Here is a 16,327-nt window from a genome sequence, read left to right on the forward strand (position 1 = left end):
AGAGGGAGAGAGAATCCCAAGCAGACTCCCTGGTGAGTGCAGAGCCCCAGTTAGGCTTGCTCTCATGACCCTGAGATCATGACCTGAGCCGAAATCAAGAGTGGGTCACTTAACCAACTGAACCACTCAGGTGCCCCATAATGTTTTCTTTCTATTCACCATTCTGTGTCTTGTGTCCAAGGTTTGGTAGTTCTTGGCTATTGAAAACTATAGATTTAAGACTTCACCTAGCTCAGATGAAAGTAACTCATTATGTAAGTTTGAGAATAGAAGTAAAGTTCTCCCAGATTAGGCAGTTGGACGGTTTTTACTTCACATTTCACTTTGGTTATATTTTGTTCCTCTAAGGGCTCATAGTCTAGAAAATTTAGGAATTAAAATGACAAACAGGGAAAGCATCTCCTATGTTTTTTTCTTAGCATGTTGTTATTAAAATTTTTTAACTTTAATGTTGAAAGAATTTTACATTGAAATCTTACATACCCACCACCTAGACTCTACCATTAACATTTTAATATATTTGACTTACCACCTGTCTATTCATCTCTCTATCCAGTAGTCAGTCCATCTTGAATTTTTTTTATACTTTTCAAAGAAAGTTGCGGATGTCAGTACATTTCCCCCTACATAGTTCAGCATATGTTAATTAGGGTTCAGTATTGGTTTATAGTCTCACCCTCCTGCTTTGGTGTTTTTATTTTCTAGTTTTCATTAATCTCTATTTTTCCTAAAGATTAGTAGAAGTTACAGGAAAGATCATAGAAAAAAGAAGGGAAGAAATTCTCAAAGACATGATAACAGAAAATTTGCCAGAGCTAAAGGGAAGCAGAAGTCTCACATAGTAAGAATTCATGGAGTGTCAAAGACCCACACCTAGGGGTGCCTTGGTGGCTCAGTCGTTAAGCGTCTGCCTTCGGCTTAGGGCATGATCCCAGAGTCCTGGGATCGAACCCCCACATCGGGCTCCCTGCTCCACTGGGAGCCTGCTTCTTCCTCTCCCACTCCCCCTGCTTGTGTTCCCTCTCTCGCTGGCTGTCTCTCTCGGTCAAATAAATAAATAAAATCTTTAAAAAAAAAAACCCACACCTAGACACATGAGTGTGAAATTTCAGTATACCAGTCATAAAGAGAAGATTCTGAAAGAATTCGGAGGGAAAAAGCAATTCTAAAGGAACAAAAATCAGAAAGACTTCTTTTTTTAAGATTTTATTTTTTTAGGGGCGCCTGGGTGGCTTGGTCATTAAGCATCTGCCTTCGGCTCAGGATGTGATCCCAGAGTCCTGGGATCGAGCCCCACATCGGGCTCCTCTGCTGGGAGCCTGCTTCTTCGTCTCCCACTCCCCGTGCTTGTGTTCCTTCTCTTGCTGGCTGTCTCTCTCTCTGTCAAATAAATAAATAAAATCTTAAAAAAAAAAAAAAAGATTTTTTTTTTTAAGTAATCTCTACACCCATTGTGGGGCTTGAACTCACATACCTAAGATCAAGAGTTCCTGCTCCACTGACTGAGCCAGCCAGGTACCCAGAAAGACCACATTTCTTTCTTTCTTTCTTTCTTTCTTTCTTTCTTTCTTTCTTTCTTTCTTTCTTTCTTTCTTCCTTCCTTCCTTCCTTCCTTCCTTCCTTCCTTCCTTCCTTCCTTCCTTCCTTCCTTCCTCCTTTCCTTTCCTTTCCTTTCCTTTCCTTTCCTTTCCTTTCCTTTCCTTTCCTTCTTTTCTTAAGATTTTATTTTTATTTATTTGACAGAGATAGAGACAGCCAGCGAGAGAGGGAACACAAGCAGGGGGAGTGGGAGAGGAAGAAGCATGCTCATAGCAGAGGAGCCTGATGTGGGGTTCGATCCCGTAACGCTAGGATCACGCCCTGAGCCGAAGGCAAACGCTTAACCACTGTGCCACCCAGGTGCCCCAAGACCACATTTCTTGTCAGAAATCTGACTGGTAGAAGCTAGTAGAACAATGCCTTCAAAGTTCTGAGGGAAAATAATTTTTTTTAAAGATTTTATTTATTTGAACGAGAGAGTGTACAAGCATGTGGAGGTGCAGAGGGACAAGACGATCCCCGCCGAGCGCGGAGCCCAATGTGGGCCCCAATCCGAGGACCCTGAGATCATGACCCGAGCTGAAGTCAGATGCTTAACCAGACTGAGCCACACAGGCACCTGTAAGGGAAAATAACTTTAAATCTAGAATTCTGTTTGCAGCAATTTTATTAACCAAGTACTTGGGCAGAATAAAACATTTTCAGAAATAAAAAATTCAGAACGTTTTTCTCTTATCCACTTTCTTAGGAAGTTACTTGAGGATATACTTTTAACAAAATGAGGGTGGGAAACAAAGGATCTAGGTTAGACTCTAACTCAAATACTCAGTGAAGGAGGGTCCCGGACAGTAGTTAACCTAGAGAGCAGATAGCCCAGTTTGGAGAAGAGAAGGAACTTCAGGTAGAGGGGTTTCAGTAGAATACATGGTAAGATTTGGAGGTTGGTAAATTTGAGAAATGAAGTCAGAAAGCACTGGAGAAAGACATGACTCAGATATAAAAGCAAGGTAAAACGAACCATGATTTTGAAACTGGTGGCGTATAAAAAAGAAATCATTTGAATTTGACAGCAGAAACCTGTGAGGGACATTGAGATGTTAACACTGGAACTTTAGTGAAAGAATTGTACTTCTAGCACACTGTTTGGTGCTGCAGTGAATTAAATTTACAAAGCTGTAGTGTAAATGTAATGGGTGTTCAAGTGAGATAGTATTAGAGAAGTTTAGAGAATAAAGCTACTACTCAGCTATTCATTGATTTTCTTTTTTCTTTGTGGAAAGTTTTTAAATGATAAGTTTAATTTCTACTTGCTATGGATGTATTCAGATTTTTCTTTTTCTTTCCCTTTTTTTTTTTGTGGTCAGACTCAGTTTATTTTAAATCTGAATTTATTTATTTATTTATTTTAAATATTTTATTTATTTATTGGACAGAGAGAGACACAGCAAGAGAGGGACAAGCAGGGGGAATGGGAGAGGGAGAAGCAGGCTTCCCGCTGAGCAGGGAGCCCGATGCGGGGCTCGATCCCAGGACCCTGGGATCATAACCTGAGCCGAAGGCAGATGCTTAATGACTGAGCCACCCAGGAGCCCCTCTTTTACTGTATTTAGATTTGGGTTCAACTAGGGGTGCCTGGGTGGCTCAGTCAATTAAGTGTTTGCCTTTGGGTCAGGTCATGATCCCAGGGTCTGGGATCGAGTGCTGCATTGGGCTCCTTGCTTAGTGGGGAGCCTGCTTCTGCCTCTGCTTGCTGCTCCCCCTGCTTGTGCTTGCTTGCTCTCTCGTTCTTTCTGATAAATAAATAAAATCTTACAGATTCAGGTTCAACTAATCATTTGTGCCTTGACTTTGGTGTTTTTTTGAGTTTTGGATTATTGAGTGAGTTTTAAGAGTTTGTATCTTTCTAGGAATTTGCCTATTTCATTGAAGTTATCTAATTCGTTGGCATAGAGTTCTGTTTTTGTAAGGTTGATAGTAATGTCCTTTCTTTCATTCTGAGTTGTGATTTGAGTCTTTTTTTTTTTTTTTCCTTGATCTAGCTAAAGGTTTATCGATTTCGCTGATCTTTTCAAAGAACCAACTCTTGGTTTCATTGATTTTTCTCCATTGTATTTCTTTTTTTTTTTTTTTTTTAAAGATTTTATTTATTTATTTGACAGAGAGAGAGAGACAGCCAGCGAGAGAGGGAACACAAGCAGGGGGAGTGGGAGAGGAAGAAGCAGGCTCATAGAGGAAGAGCCTGACGTGGGGCTCGATCCCAGAACTCCGGGATCACGCCCTGAGCCGAAGGCAGACGCTTAACCGCTGTGCCACCCAGGCGCCCCTCTCCATTGTATTTCTAGTCTCTTACTTTATTAGTTTCTACTCTAATCTTATTTCCTTCCTTCTGCTTAGTTTGTTTAGTTTGCTTTTTCTAGTATGTTTTACTTATTTATTTTAGAGAGTGCATGAGCACCAGCAGGAGGGGCAGAGGGAGACGGAGAGAGAATCTCAGGCAGAATCCATGCTGAGCATGGAGTCTGAAGCAGGGCTCGATCCCAGTACCCTGAGATCATGACCTGAGCTGAAACCAAGGGTTAGATGCTTAACCAACTGCACCACCCAGGCGCCTCTGAATGCTTTTACTTTTTAAATTTTGGAATTAATTGATTGATTATTGAAGACTTATCAGTGATTGCAAAATGGGTTATAAATGTTTTCAACCTTGACAGTGTAAAAGAAAAGGTGCAGCTGACCGAGATAGGGAAGGTAGACATGGAGGGAAAAGCGATTGAAGGACAGATGTCTTCATTTAACAAAATAGGAAGTTAAGAGATGTAGTCTATGTGGTTGATGGAACAGGAAATGAGAATTTAAATATTTTGTTAGACTTGTGCTGTATGTCACATTTGTCATAAGTCAGGCGAAGTATGTATGTGTGGGTCTGTAACAGGATTTTGGGGTTTTTTTAGTTTTTAGGTTTTGTGTTTTTTTTAACTAAGGGGATGTATTACTTGAATTAGCAATTAAAAAATTAATCTTCATGGAGTCTCTAAATTAGCTTATCGTTTAGTTGCCAGAGAGATAAAATAATCCTAGAACTAGAACTACTAGTATTTTGATGACTATTTATTTATTTATATTTATTTTTAAGATTTTATTTGTCAGAGAGAGAGGGAGAACAAGCAGGGGGAACAGCAGGCAGAGGGAGAAGCAGGTTCCCTGCTGAGCAAGGAGCCTGACTTGGGACTCGATCCCAGGACCCTGGGATCATGACCTGAGCCGAAGGCAGAGGCTTAACCGACTGAGCCACCCAGGCATCCGTTTTGATGACCTTTTAAAGAGATATCACTCTGGAAATTTTGTTAGAATTTGTCTCTTCCCACAGTATGTCTGATTCTCGTTTTACTAATAATCATATTTTATTGATTTGACATTTCTTATTTTTCCCAGACTGAGGCAGCTAAATTAGTTCCAATGGGTTTCACTACAGCAACTGAGTTCCACCAGAGGCGGTCAGAGATCATACAGATTACTACCGGCTCAAAAGAACTTGACAAACTACTTCAAGGTATAGTAATTCCTTATCCTCTGCTGCAAACTGCAGTTAGCAAAGCATGCAGGTCACAGAACAAAACCAAAGTATTTGGGTAGAATTTATGTGTTAGATATGATTAAGAGATAAGAGAACTATCCACATGGAAGACGTAAGACTGCTGGAGGGTGGGACCTGACTTACAGTGAAATTATCTGCCAATGAAATAATTGAATTTCCGTTTAATACTGCATTCGGAAAGTAAGCTTCCTCTGCTGGCTTTAACACGAGGTTGAAAATCTGATAACTCAAACACTCCATGCTTGAATACTGTGTTATAGTCCCAGTGCATGGTGGTGCACACTAAACTTCTGTACTTTATGGAAACCTGTAAAGTTTTTGAACTTTTGAAAACATTGCTGTTCTAAATTATTGCAAGGTTAGATTTGTTTCTTGTTGCTTCCCCAAATATTTAATCATTCAAGTTTTCTTTTTTTTTAGGGTGCAAAATAGTATGCATTCAGGAATAGTATGCAAATTACTATATATTCAGGAATGTGTGCAAATTACTTAGTATCTCTGTGCCTCAGTTTTATTATCTTCATGGTGAGGATAAAAAGACTTCCTACATTATAGGTTATTGGAATTAAATGAAACGGTACATATATATGCATAGCACAATGCCAGGTACACAAGAAACAATTAGTAAATGTTAGATGATATCTCTATAATTTTTACATTTACTGCTTATTGACTTGTGATGGTATAGTTCTGTATCTTGATTGTGGTGGTAGTTACATGAAACTACAGATGTGATAAAATTGCATAGAATTATACACATATACACAAATGAGGTGAGTGCATTTATAACTAGAGCAATCTGAACAAACTCTGGGGGTGTATCACTGACAGTTTTCTAATACTGATGCCGTACTGTGGTTATGTAAAATGTTAACACTGGGGGAGGCTGAGCAAAGAATTCTTGGGACCAGGGCGCCTGGGTGGCTCAGTCATTAAATGTCTGCCTGTGGCTCAGGTCATGATCCTGGGGTCCTATGATTGAGCCCCACATCGGGCTACTTGCTCTGTGGAGAGCCTGCTTCTCCCTCTCCCTCTGCCTGCCACTCCCCCTACTCATGCTCGCTCTCTCGCTCTCTCTTTCTGTCAAATAAATAAATAGAATATATATATATTTTAAGATTTTATTTAATTATTTTCCAGAGAGAGAGGAAAGGAGAGAGAGCGAGCACAAGCATGGGGAGCAGCAGGCAGAGGGAGAAGCAGGCTCCCCTCTGAGCAAGGAGCCTTATGTGGAACTCGATCCCAGGACCCTGGGATCATGACCTGAGCTGAAGGCAGAAGGGTCTGAGCCACCCAGCCGTCCCTAAATAAATAAAATCTTAAAAAAAAAAAAAAGAATTAATGGACCCTCTCTGTATATTTCTTTGTGATTTTCTGTAAATCTAGAATTATTTCAAATAAAAATTTTGTTGAAAATTGAATTTCCAAATTATGTATACGTCCTTCTGATGAGTTCCAAGGACATTTCTATGATTATTGTTTCTAAACATTTGTATTGTGCTAAGAGGTGTTTCTTACTGCTCTTTTAGGAGGAATTGAAACGGGATCCATCACAGAGATGTTTGGAGAGTTCCGAACTGGAAAGACTCAAATCTGTCATACGTTGGCTGTAACATGCCAGGTGAGCTTTTGGACTTTAACCAAATAAGCAAAAATTAGTTGATTGCAACTGAGCTACCCAGGCGCCCCATGAGAACTGACTTCTTAGTGCCTGTTCCTTAATAACTGACCATACTGGGGAAAAATCATACCATAAAGCTGATTGTCTTCACTTTAAATTCAAGTTGACAGACATTAGATTAACATTCAATACTGCTTGGAAGACCTACTAAATTTGTTTAGGCATTCTTTTTTTTTTTTTTTTTTTTTAAGATTTTATTTATTTATTTGACAGAGACAGCCAGCAAGAGAGGGAACACAAGCAGGGGGAGTGGGAGAGGAAAAGCAGGCTCCTAGCGGAGGAGCCTGATGTGGGGCTCGATCCCAGAACGCTGGGATCACGCCCTGAGCCGAAGGCGCCACCCAGGCGCCCCTATTTAGGCATTCTTTTTCCCATTCAGTACGACAATTCTCATGTTTTGTCCTTTCTTTCCAAACCTTCATGTTCCCTTCAACCCTCACTCAGCCAATGACCAACCTGCTCTTCACATCAAATTTATAAATCCACCGACATTTATACCCATCTTTTCTTATCTTGGGCTACAATGGAAAAAGTGTCTCTTTTCTTTTCAAAACCCCATCCTATCAGTGTGATCTGGTTACTATCTCTGGCCATGTTCTCAAGGACTCCTCTCCTCTATTTTCTGCTTTACCTCTGTATTAAGTATCTCTTCCAAAACGTTTTTGGTTATAGTCTCATTCGTGGGAGGATTTGGAAACAGACACAGTGAATTAATTAATGCCTAAGATCATGTTTTATTGAAATAATAGATACATGGGGTGCCTGGGTGGCTCAGTTGGTTAAGCATCTGACTCTTGATTTCGGCTCAGGTCATGATTTCAGGGTCATGAGATCAAGCCCCGTGCTGGGCGTGAAGCCTGCTTGAGATTCTCTCTCCCTCTACTCTCCCCGCCCCCTCGCCCCCCAAAAAAGAGAAGAGGCGCCTTTGTGGCTCAGATGGTTACGTGTCTGCCTTTTGCTCAGATCATGATCTCCAGGTCCTGGGATCGAGCCCCACATTGGGCTCCCAGCTCAGTGGGGAGTCTGCTTCTCCCTGTCCCTCTGCTTCTCCCCCTGCTTGTGCTGTCTCTGCCTCTCTCGCTCGCTCTCAAATGAATAAATAAAATCTTTTAAAAAAGAGAGAGAAAAAGGATGCTAATTCATTAATAACAGAAAGGATTACATTTCACCGGCCTAAGAGCTAGAACTAGTGTTACAGAAAGGATGTTAAATTACTGCTTAAATCTAAACATTATCTGCTCTTATTTTTTCAGATTTTCTTAATGAAGTGAAACTCTATTACATTAGATCTCTGTCTAATAATGAAGATACATAAAGTTGAGAGCCACAGTTAAATCACAAAAATGAACAGGCCATGTTCTTTAAAGTACTAATTCTAAAATTCAGAGAAGACAGTTTATCATAAATTCCAATTTTAAATGCATATACCCTTTGACAGAAAATGTGGCTTATACAACTATTCACATATAGTCAAGGATAAATGTACAAAGAATTTACACCACAGCATTTTAAAATGATGAAAGTTCAAAACAACCTACATCACTGTAAAATAGGAAGAAGAGTTAAATTATGGTACTAAGCAGTTATTAAAAATAACTAACTTGGTGGTGGTGTCCCAGTTCAGTAATACAGGATGACTGCAGTGGTACTGGAGGGCAAGATGGAGGAGACAGAATGCTCTGGAGTGCAGAGTATGCAGTCCATCCCCTTGAAATTGGCTCAGTAATACACTGGAACCTTGTCTACTTTTCATACCTATACCTGGTCACCTATGGTCTCCCTTCTGCCCATAGAGGCCTTTGTAGCTGGAAAAGAGCTTTCTCTCATGCTAGCACTAAAGATAACAAAGTGAGAGAAATGGGGATCCTCATTCATCTTAATTTCTTATCCCCTGTGTGTCAAGATTTTCTCCTCCCCAAAAAACTAAGCATTTGCTGTCCTCTTGGCCAGTGGATCCAAACCTTTCCTCTATCAAGACCCTCTTTTGTTGTATACATATCCTTTGCTTCTTCCATGGATTCTTAAGATTTATCTGCCAGCTTATTAAATGATAACATAATCATTTTTTCTTTTCCGAATTAACTAAGCCTCTGTAACTGAGTGGTAAGGTCAGTGCCTTAGAGGTGGAGAATATCATCAGTTCTCAAAGTGCTTTCTGTATGTCAGGCACTGTACGCTAAACACTTTATGTGAGTTATTTAATCTTCAGAACCGTCCCATAAGGTGGGTTTTATCTACATTTTACGGAAAAGGAAACAGATTAATACTCTCAAAGTCACATAGTAGTGGCTGAACCACATATGAAGAGTGTTATATGAAAATGCATAGATGACGATCTGGAAGATTACTTCTGGGAGATGGGAGTGATAAGAGTGATAAGAGCTTTCACTTTTTACTCATTTCTATATTGTATGAATTTTTAATATAAGGATATAGTACTTGCATAATTTGGAAAATTTTTTCTCAGAAATAGGAAAAGAAAGAAAATTTGGTGCTTCTTGGCCCTTAATGTAAAATGTCCTAAAGGATTTCCCTCAGAATTTAAAGGTGAATTATGGCTCCAAAGTAGATTGTTAGGGTGGAAACTACCCTTTAGCATCATTCACATAAAATTTATAGAACTTAAAGGTGTCTGGCATGGGATGGGTAGCCTAAAACAAAGATTTCCCTAAGTGGCTCATAAGACAATTTTGATGGCATTCCTCCCTTTTCTTTTTTTTTTTTTTAAGATTTTATTTATTCAACAGAGATAGAGACAGCCAGCGAGAAAGGGAACACAAGCAGGGGGAGTGGGAGAGGAAGAAGCAGGCTCATAGCGGAGGAGCCTGATGTGGGGCTCGATCCCATAACGCTGGGATCACGCCCTGAGCCGAAGGCAGACGCTTAACCGCTGTGCCACCCAGGCGCCCCTTTTCTTCTTTTTTTTTTTTTAAGCTCTATTTTCCTTTTCCCCCTTTGTTTTTAACATCTGTAGGTACTATTGGAATAAACACCTTTTTTCGTCTCTCTCAGTCATACTTTAAACTTACTAAGAATGCCCCTGGGGCATTGCCAGACCCCTTTAGGAACCTGAAGAAACGAAACGAACTCTGCTTAATAAAGTGAAGTGTTAAGTGTGGTCTGGATGTGACAAAAATAATTGGGTATTGGATCAGGGTCTCTAACTTATTAAAGCTAAGGTAGTAAATGATCTTTCAAAGGTTTGTACTCTTGAGAGAATTGTTCAGTCTTGTGTTGGTATTCAGTCATAAAATTTTATCACCTGCTTTGGATTGTATTTCCAAGCAGTCCAATTCTGGCAGGAGTCTGGCTTTGCATGCTGTGGAACACCAGGAGTTTCATATCTACTACTAGTTGCATTTCTGTTAGAAGGGAATGCCTCCAACTTCTGATTGACTCTTTAAACTGTTTTTTCCCTTTGCTTTATTGGGGGTGGGTAGGGAAGTTGATTAGTTATTTCCGCACTGTTCTTTTTGTTCTGTCTAGCTTCCCATTGACCGAGGTGGAGGAGAAGGAAAGGCCATGTACATTGACACCGAGGGTACCTTTAGACCAGAACGGCTGCTAGCAGTGGCTGAGAGGTAGGTTACTAAATTAGATGAGAGAAATCTTTTTTCTTTTTTTAAATTTATTTGAGAGAGAGAGAGAGCATGCGCTGGTGGGACAGAGGAAGACGGAGAAGCAGACTCTCCACTGAGCAGGTGCTGGATGCGGGGCTCGATCCCAGGACCCTGGCCAGGATCATGACCTGAAAGGAAGGCTGACACTTAACCGAAGCCACCCAGGTGCCCCTAGATGAGAGAAATCTGGCTGCATCTGTCACTGTAGTGATTGCCAGGGTTAGTATGTCTGAAGAGTGTTTCTTCTTTTACTGGTCTATACCCCCAAAGTTTTATGTGTAGTTCAGAAGAATGACCTTCCTTAGAAAAAAAGCACTCTTCTTTAAAATCTATGAGTTATAGTCAGACTGGATAAAAAACTACATACAACTATATGCTGTTTTCTAGAGAAACACTGTAGATTCAACACATAGGTTGAAAGAAAAAGGATGGGAGGGGCGCCTGGGTGGCGCAGTCGTTGGGCCTCTGCCTTCGGCTCAGGGCGTGATCCCGGCGTTCTGGGATCGAGTCCCACATCGGGCTCCTCCGCTGGGAGCCTGCTTCTTCCTCTCCCACTCCCCTGCTGTGTTTCCTCTCTCACTGGCTGTCTCTCTGTCACATAAATAAATAAAAAATCTTTAAAAAAAAAAAAAAGATGGGAAAAGATATTGCATCCAACAGTAACCATAATTGGCAATATTCATGTCGGAAAGCATAGACTTTAAGACAAAAAATTACTAGAGACAAAGAGGAACATTTTATAATTAAAAATTCAGTTCATTGGGAAAATAGAACAATTATAAACATCTCCATACCTTAATAATAGGCCCCAAAATACGTGAAACAAAAACTGACATAACTGAAAGGCAAAATAAACAATTTAACCATAATGGTTGGGGACCATATCTCACTTCAAAAACCATTTAGCTACTGTACCTAATGGTGGAAGTCTGAATGCTTTCTCCTTAAGATTGGAAACAATACAAGGATGTCCACTCTCACCATTTACATTCCATTGAAGGTGGAATATACTGAAGGTACTGAAGGTCGTAGTCAGTGCAGTCAGGTGAGAAAATGAAATAAAAGGTATCCAGATTGGAATGAAGGATGTAGGACTATCTTTATTCACTGATGAAGTGATCCTGTATGTAAAAAATCCTAAGAAATCTGGAAACACAAAACTACTAGAACTAAATTAGTTGAGCAAGGTTCTAGGATACATTGTCACTATGCAAAAATCCAGTGTGTTTCCATATACAAGCAATGAACAGTTCAAAAATTAAGAAAATAATTCCGTCATTCACAGTAGTACTGAATTCCATTCACTGTCAAAATGATTAAAAATCAAAATAGGAATCAATTTAACAGAAGACTGCAAAACATTGCTGAAAGAAATTGAAGATCTACATAATTAGAGAAACAGTCCATATTCAGGAATTGGAAGATTAAAGTCATAATTTTCCCTCAAACTAATCTAGAGATTCAGCACAATCCGTACTCTAATTTCAAGAAGGATTTTGGCAGAAATCAACAAGCTGGTTATAAAATTTATATGGAAATGTCTAGGACCCAGAATAGCCAAAACATTCTGGGGTAGCAGGGAGAACAAAATTGCAGGTCTTGGCCTTCTTAATTTTAAAACTTACTATAAAGCAACAATAATTAGGACAGTGTGGTGCTGGAATGGGACAGACATGGATCAGTGGAACAGAACTGAGAAGTGAGCTCTTTCATTTATAGTCACTTGATTTTTGACAGAGATACCAAGGCAATTAATGGTTCCTCAGTAGTTGTCTTTTCAACAAATGGTACCAATGTAGTTGGATTTCAACAAGCAAAAAGATAAATTTAGACCTTTACACCATACATAAATTTAACAAAAATGGATAATAGTGTGGTGAATCCTCAAAAAACTAAACCTAGAATTATAGTATAATTCAACAGTGCCACTTTTGAGTATCTAAAGAATTGAAACAGGGACTCAGATACTTGTACACTGGTGTTCATGGCAGCACTAGTCACAATAGTCAAAAGGTGGAAACACCCGGCCTATTCATCACTAGATGAATGGATAAACAAATGTCATATAAACATAAAATGGAATATTAATCTTAAAAGGAAGGAAATTCTCACAGATGCTACAACATGGATGAATCTTAAAAACATGTGAAGTGAAATAAGCCATTACAAAAGGACAAAGATTGTAATGATTCCTCTTACACGAGGTACTTGAAGTAGTCCAGTTCATAAAGACAGAAAGTAGAACAGTGGTCCCCAGGGGCAGGGAGTGAGGAGAATTGTGAGTTATTATTTGAAGGCTACAGAATTTCAGTTTGGGATGATAAAAAGTTGTGGACATGGACGGTGGTGATGGTTGCACAGCATGGGAATGTACTTACTGCCACTGGACTATACATTTTTAAAAAAGGTTAAAATGGTCAATTGTATGTCATGTATATTTATTATTATTCTTTTAAAGATGATGGTCCTAAATGTAAGAATAAAACTATAAAACTTTCAGGAAAAAAGGCAGAAAATATTTGTGAGCTTGAGGTAGGCAAAGATTTCTTAGATAAAACACCAAAAAGGATCCATGAAGGAAAACATTGATAATAGTTTTCATCAAAATTTAAAAGTTCTGTGCTTCAGACAACATTATTAAAGTGAAAAGACAACCCAAAGAATGTCAGAAAATATTTGCAGATCGTATTTCTGAAGGGTCTAGTATCCAGAGTATACAAAGACCTCTTAAAATCCACCAATAAAGAGACAACCCAATTAAAAAATGAGCAAAGAATTCGTACAGCTATTTCTCCAAAGAAGATAAACGGCCAAGAAGCACATGAAAAGATATTCAACATCATTAGTCAAGGGGAACAACAAATTCACACCGCAGTGAGATACCAGCGCTAGGATGGCTGTAATAAAATAGGCAGTAACAAGTAGGGAGAATGTAGGCACACTGGAACCCTAACACATTGCTGGTAAGAATGTAAAATGGTGAAGCTACTTTGGAAAACTGTGGCAGTTAAATGTAAAATTACCATATAACCCAGCAATTGCGCTCTAGTTATTATGTACCCAAGAGATGAGAAAACAGGTCCATATAGAAACTTGTATGTAGATGTTTATGGTATTGTCGTAATAGCCCCAAACGGGAAATAACCCAATTGTCCATCAACTGATGAATGAATAAACAAAATTTGGCTTACGCATACAGTGGAGTACTATTCAACAGTAAAATGGAATGAGGTACCCATGCATGTCATACCACAGATGAATCTGAGAAGACATACTAAATAATAGAACCTAGACACACAAGACCACGTATTCTATGATTTCACTTATATGAAATTTCCAGAAGGGGAAAGATCTATAGAATGATCAGTGGTTGCCTAGGGCAGGGAGTAGGAATAGGAAGTAACTGCAGATAGACTTGAGAGATCTTTTGGGGATGATGGAAATGTTTTAAAATTGGATTGTGAGGATGACTGTACAACTCTGCAAATTTTATTACTAAAAAGTCATTCAGGGACACCTGGGTGTCTCAGTCGGTTAAGCATCTGTCTTCAGCTCAGGTCTGATCCTGGGGTCCTGGGATCGAGTCCTACATTGGGCTCCTTGCTCAGCAGGGAGCCTGCATCTCCCTCTGCCTGCCGCTCCCCCTGCTTGTCTGCTCACTCGTGCTCTCTCTCTGACAAATAAATAAATACGATCTTTAAAAAAAAAAAAAAACACTTTAAAAAGTCATTCAGTTGTACACTTAAAACAGATTAATTTGATGGCATACGGCATACCTCCATAAAGCAGGTAAAGAATGTATAATTTTCTCTGTCCCCTAATAAATCTTTCAAATAAACTCTTAAAATTGTTTTACATATTTCCCCTTGTCTAGGATAAAATGTGATAATTTGGTCCCTACCACACATTGTACAAAACCTAGTGATTAAATAAAATTTAATTGCATGTTGAGATATCAGACCCAAGTTGGAACTTGCCTTGCTAAGTTGAGGAGAATTTTCTTTTTTTAGTTTTAGAATTATAACCAAATTATCTGCCCCAGTTTACTATTTGACGAATCCAAGCTATTGAATGTGTATACCATTGCAGCAAAAACACCAGTTGGAACAATAATTGCAGCCCTTTGCGTCTGCTTACAAAATCTGTCAGGAAAAAAAAATTTCCTCTCTTCCAACCTGATTTTAGGCTTCTAAAGGTGAGGATACTGGGGCGCCTGGGTGGTTCAGTCAGTTAAGAGTCTGCCTTCGGCTCAGGTCATGATCCCAGGGTCCTGGGGTTGAGCCCCACATCGGGCTCCCTGCTCAGCGGGGAGCCTGCTTCTCCTTCCCCCTCTGCGCCTGCTTGTGCTATCAAATAAAATCTTTAAAAAATAAATAAATAAAGATGAGTATACTAAACTGTATCTTCCCTCCCAAAGTTATTTTTGTTCTTGCACAGAAATCACACTTTTAATTTTTAAGTACACTCTTTTAATAGTTGAGTTTTTTTGATAAAATCATTAAAATTTTGCCCACTAACATAAATGAGTGTTCAGATAGGGTAGGTGAGATAGTAGAATGTTGGCTCTGAGGAGAGGGCTTTGTTTTCCTCACTCACTTATCCCTAAGCCCCAGAAAAGGGCAAACAGTATGAATGAATGAAATAGTATTTATTAAGTAGGGCCATGTTTATGGCTGTTTTGTCAACTACAGGAAAAATAGGTTTAAATAGAAATGTCATTAATCCATTTTATCACTTCTGCCTATCAAGAGCATTTCTTAAAATTGAATTTCTGTTTATGTATATTGTGTTTACAGTTCTGGGAAAGGTACCCGGCCTCCTTAAGCCTTAATCTAGTTTCCCTTCACAACAGAACAACCCTCATTAGTTTTAGCTGTTGAAGAATATTGCCCCCCCCCCCATCTAGGTTATACTGTAGTTCGGGGCTTCTCAGAACACAGTCCTCAGTGCAGCTGCATTAGCTTCACCTAGGAACTTGTTCGAAGTCCAAATCATCTGACTCCACCCCAGATCTACTGAATCGGAAACTGCAGAGACTCAGGATAGGGTCCAGCAATGTTCTAACAAGCTCTCTCTGCAGATGGTAAAGAACCATGGCCATAATTGCTAGCTACAGTGTCACCGCCTTTTTTGGTGTTTTTTTTTTTTTTTTTTTTTTTTTTTTTTAAGATTTTTAGAGCAGGGTGGGAGGGGCAGAGGGAGAAGGGAGAGAAAGAATCTGAAGCCGACTCCATGCTGAGCACGCTGAGCACGGAGCCTGACATGGGGCTCGAATCCATAACCCATGAGATCATGACCTGAGCTGAAAGAGACCAAGAGCCAGATGCTCAACCAGCTGAGCCACCCAGCGTGCCCCAGTGTCACCACCTCTTTTGAAACTTCTTTTAAATACCATGAAGGAAGAATGCCAGGACCCACCTTGAGGTGGTACAGCTCTTTTTCAAACTTAAATGTTAAGAATCACCTGAAACATTTGTTAACTCCACAAATTACCACACCTCTTCCCCCAAAATTATGATTTATTAAGTCTCGGTTAGGCCCAGGAATTTTTATTTACAGCTGTTCCAGGTTATTCTTTAAGGAAGTTCTGGAAACACTATGAGAGGTGATGCTTACTTCCAGCCAGTTTTTCCCACATTGTGGGAATTGAAAATTCCATGTGCTGCTTCAGGAATGTGAGCACAGAGATCCCTATAGTGGTTTTTGTGAACGCTGCTGACATAAAGTCCAGGATAACTCTTTGTTTTCCTGGTAAACCATCCATATTCTGATAGCAAAGGATAATCTCCTTTCCTGATAGATGATATCAATGTTTCTTGAGCAAATCTAGATTTGTGTGGTACAGTACTTCGGCCTCTTGAATCTTTTTCTTACAGCCATGATTTAAATATG

The 16,327-nt window shown here is 39.5% G+C and overlaps 1 protein-coding gene across 2 annotated transcripts in view; it reads left to right on the forward strand.

Annotated features, from left to right (window-relative positions):
• Window positions 1–16,327, forward strand: part of RAD51 (RAD51 recombinase) — a 30,627-nt gene that overhangs the window by 10,275 nt on the left and 4,025 nt on the right. For both annotated transcript variants that reach the window (XM_045770865.2, XM_045770856.2), the window contains exons 4-6: window positions 4,972–5,089; window positions 6,664–6,755; window positions 10,302–10,396. In XM_045770865.2, the coding sequence (XP_045626821.1) occupies window positions 4,972–5,089; window positions 6,664–6,755; window positions 10,302–10,396 (305 nt within the window). The remainder of the gene's footprint in view (window positions 1–4,971; window positions 5,090–6,663; window positions 6,756–10,301; window positions 10,397–16,327) is intronic.

This window comes from Ursus americanus, chromosome 36 (genome assembly GCF_024610735.1).
Source record: "Ursus americanus isolate L20-20 chromosome 36, mUrsAme1.1.p, whole genome shotgun sequence".
Classification (NCBI taxonomy): domain Eukaryota; kingdom Metazoa; phylum Chordata; class Mammalia; order Carnivora; family Ursidae; genus Ursus; species Ursus americanus.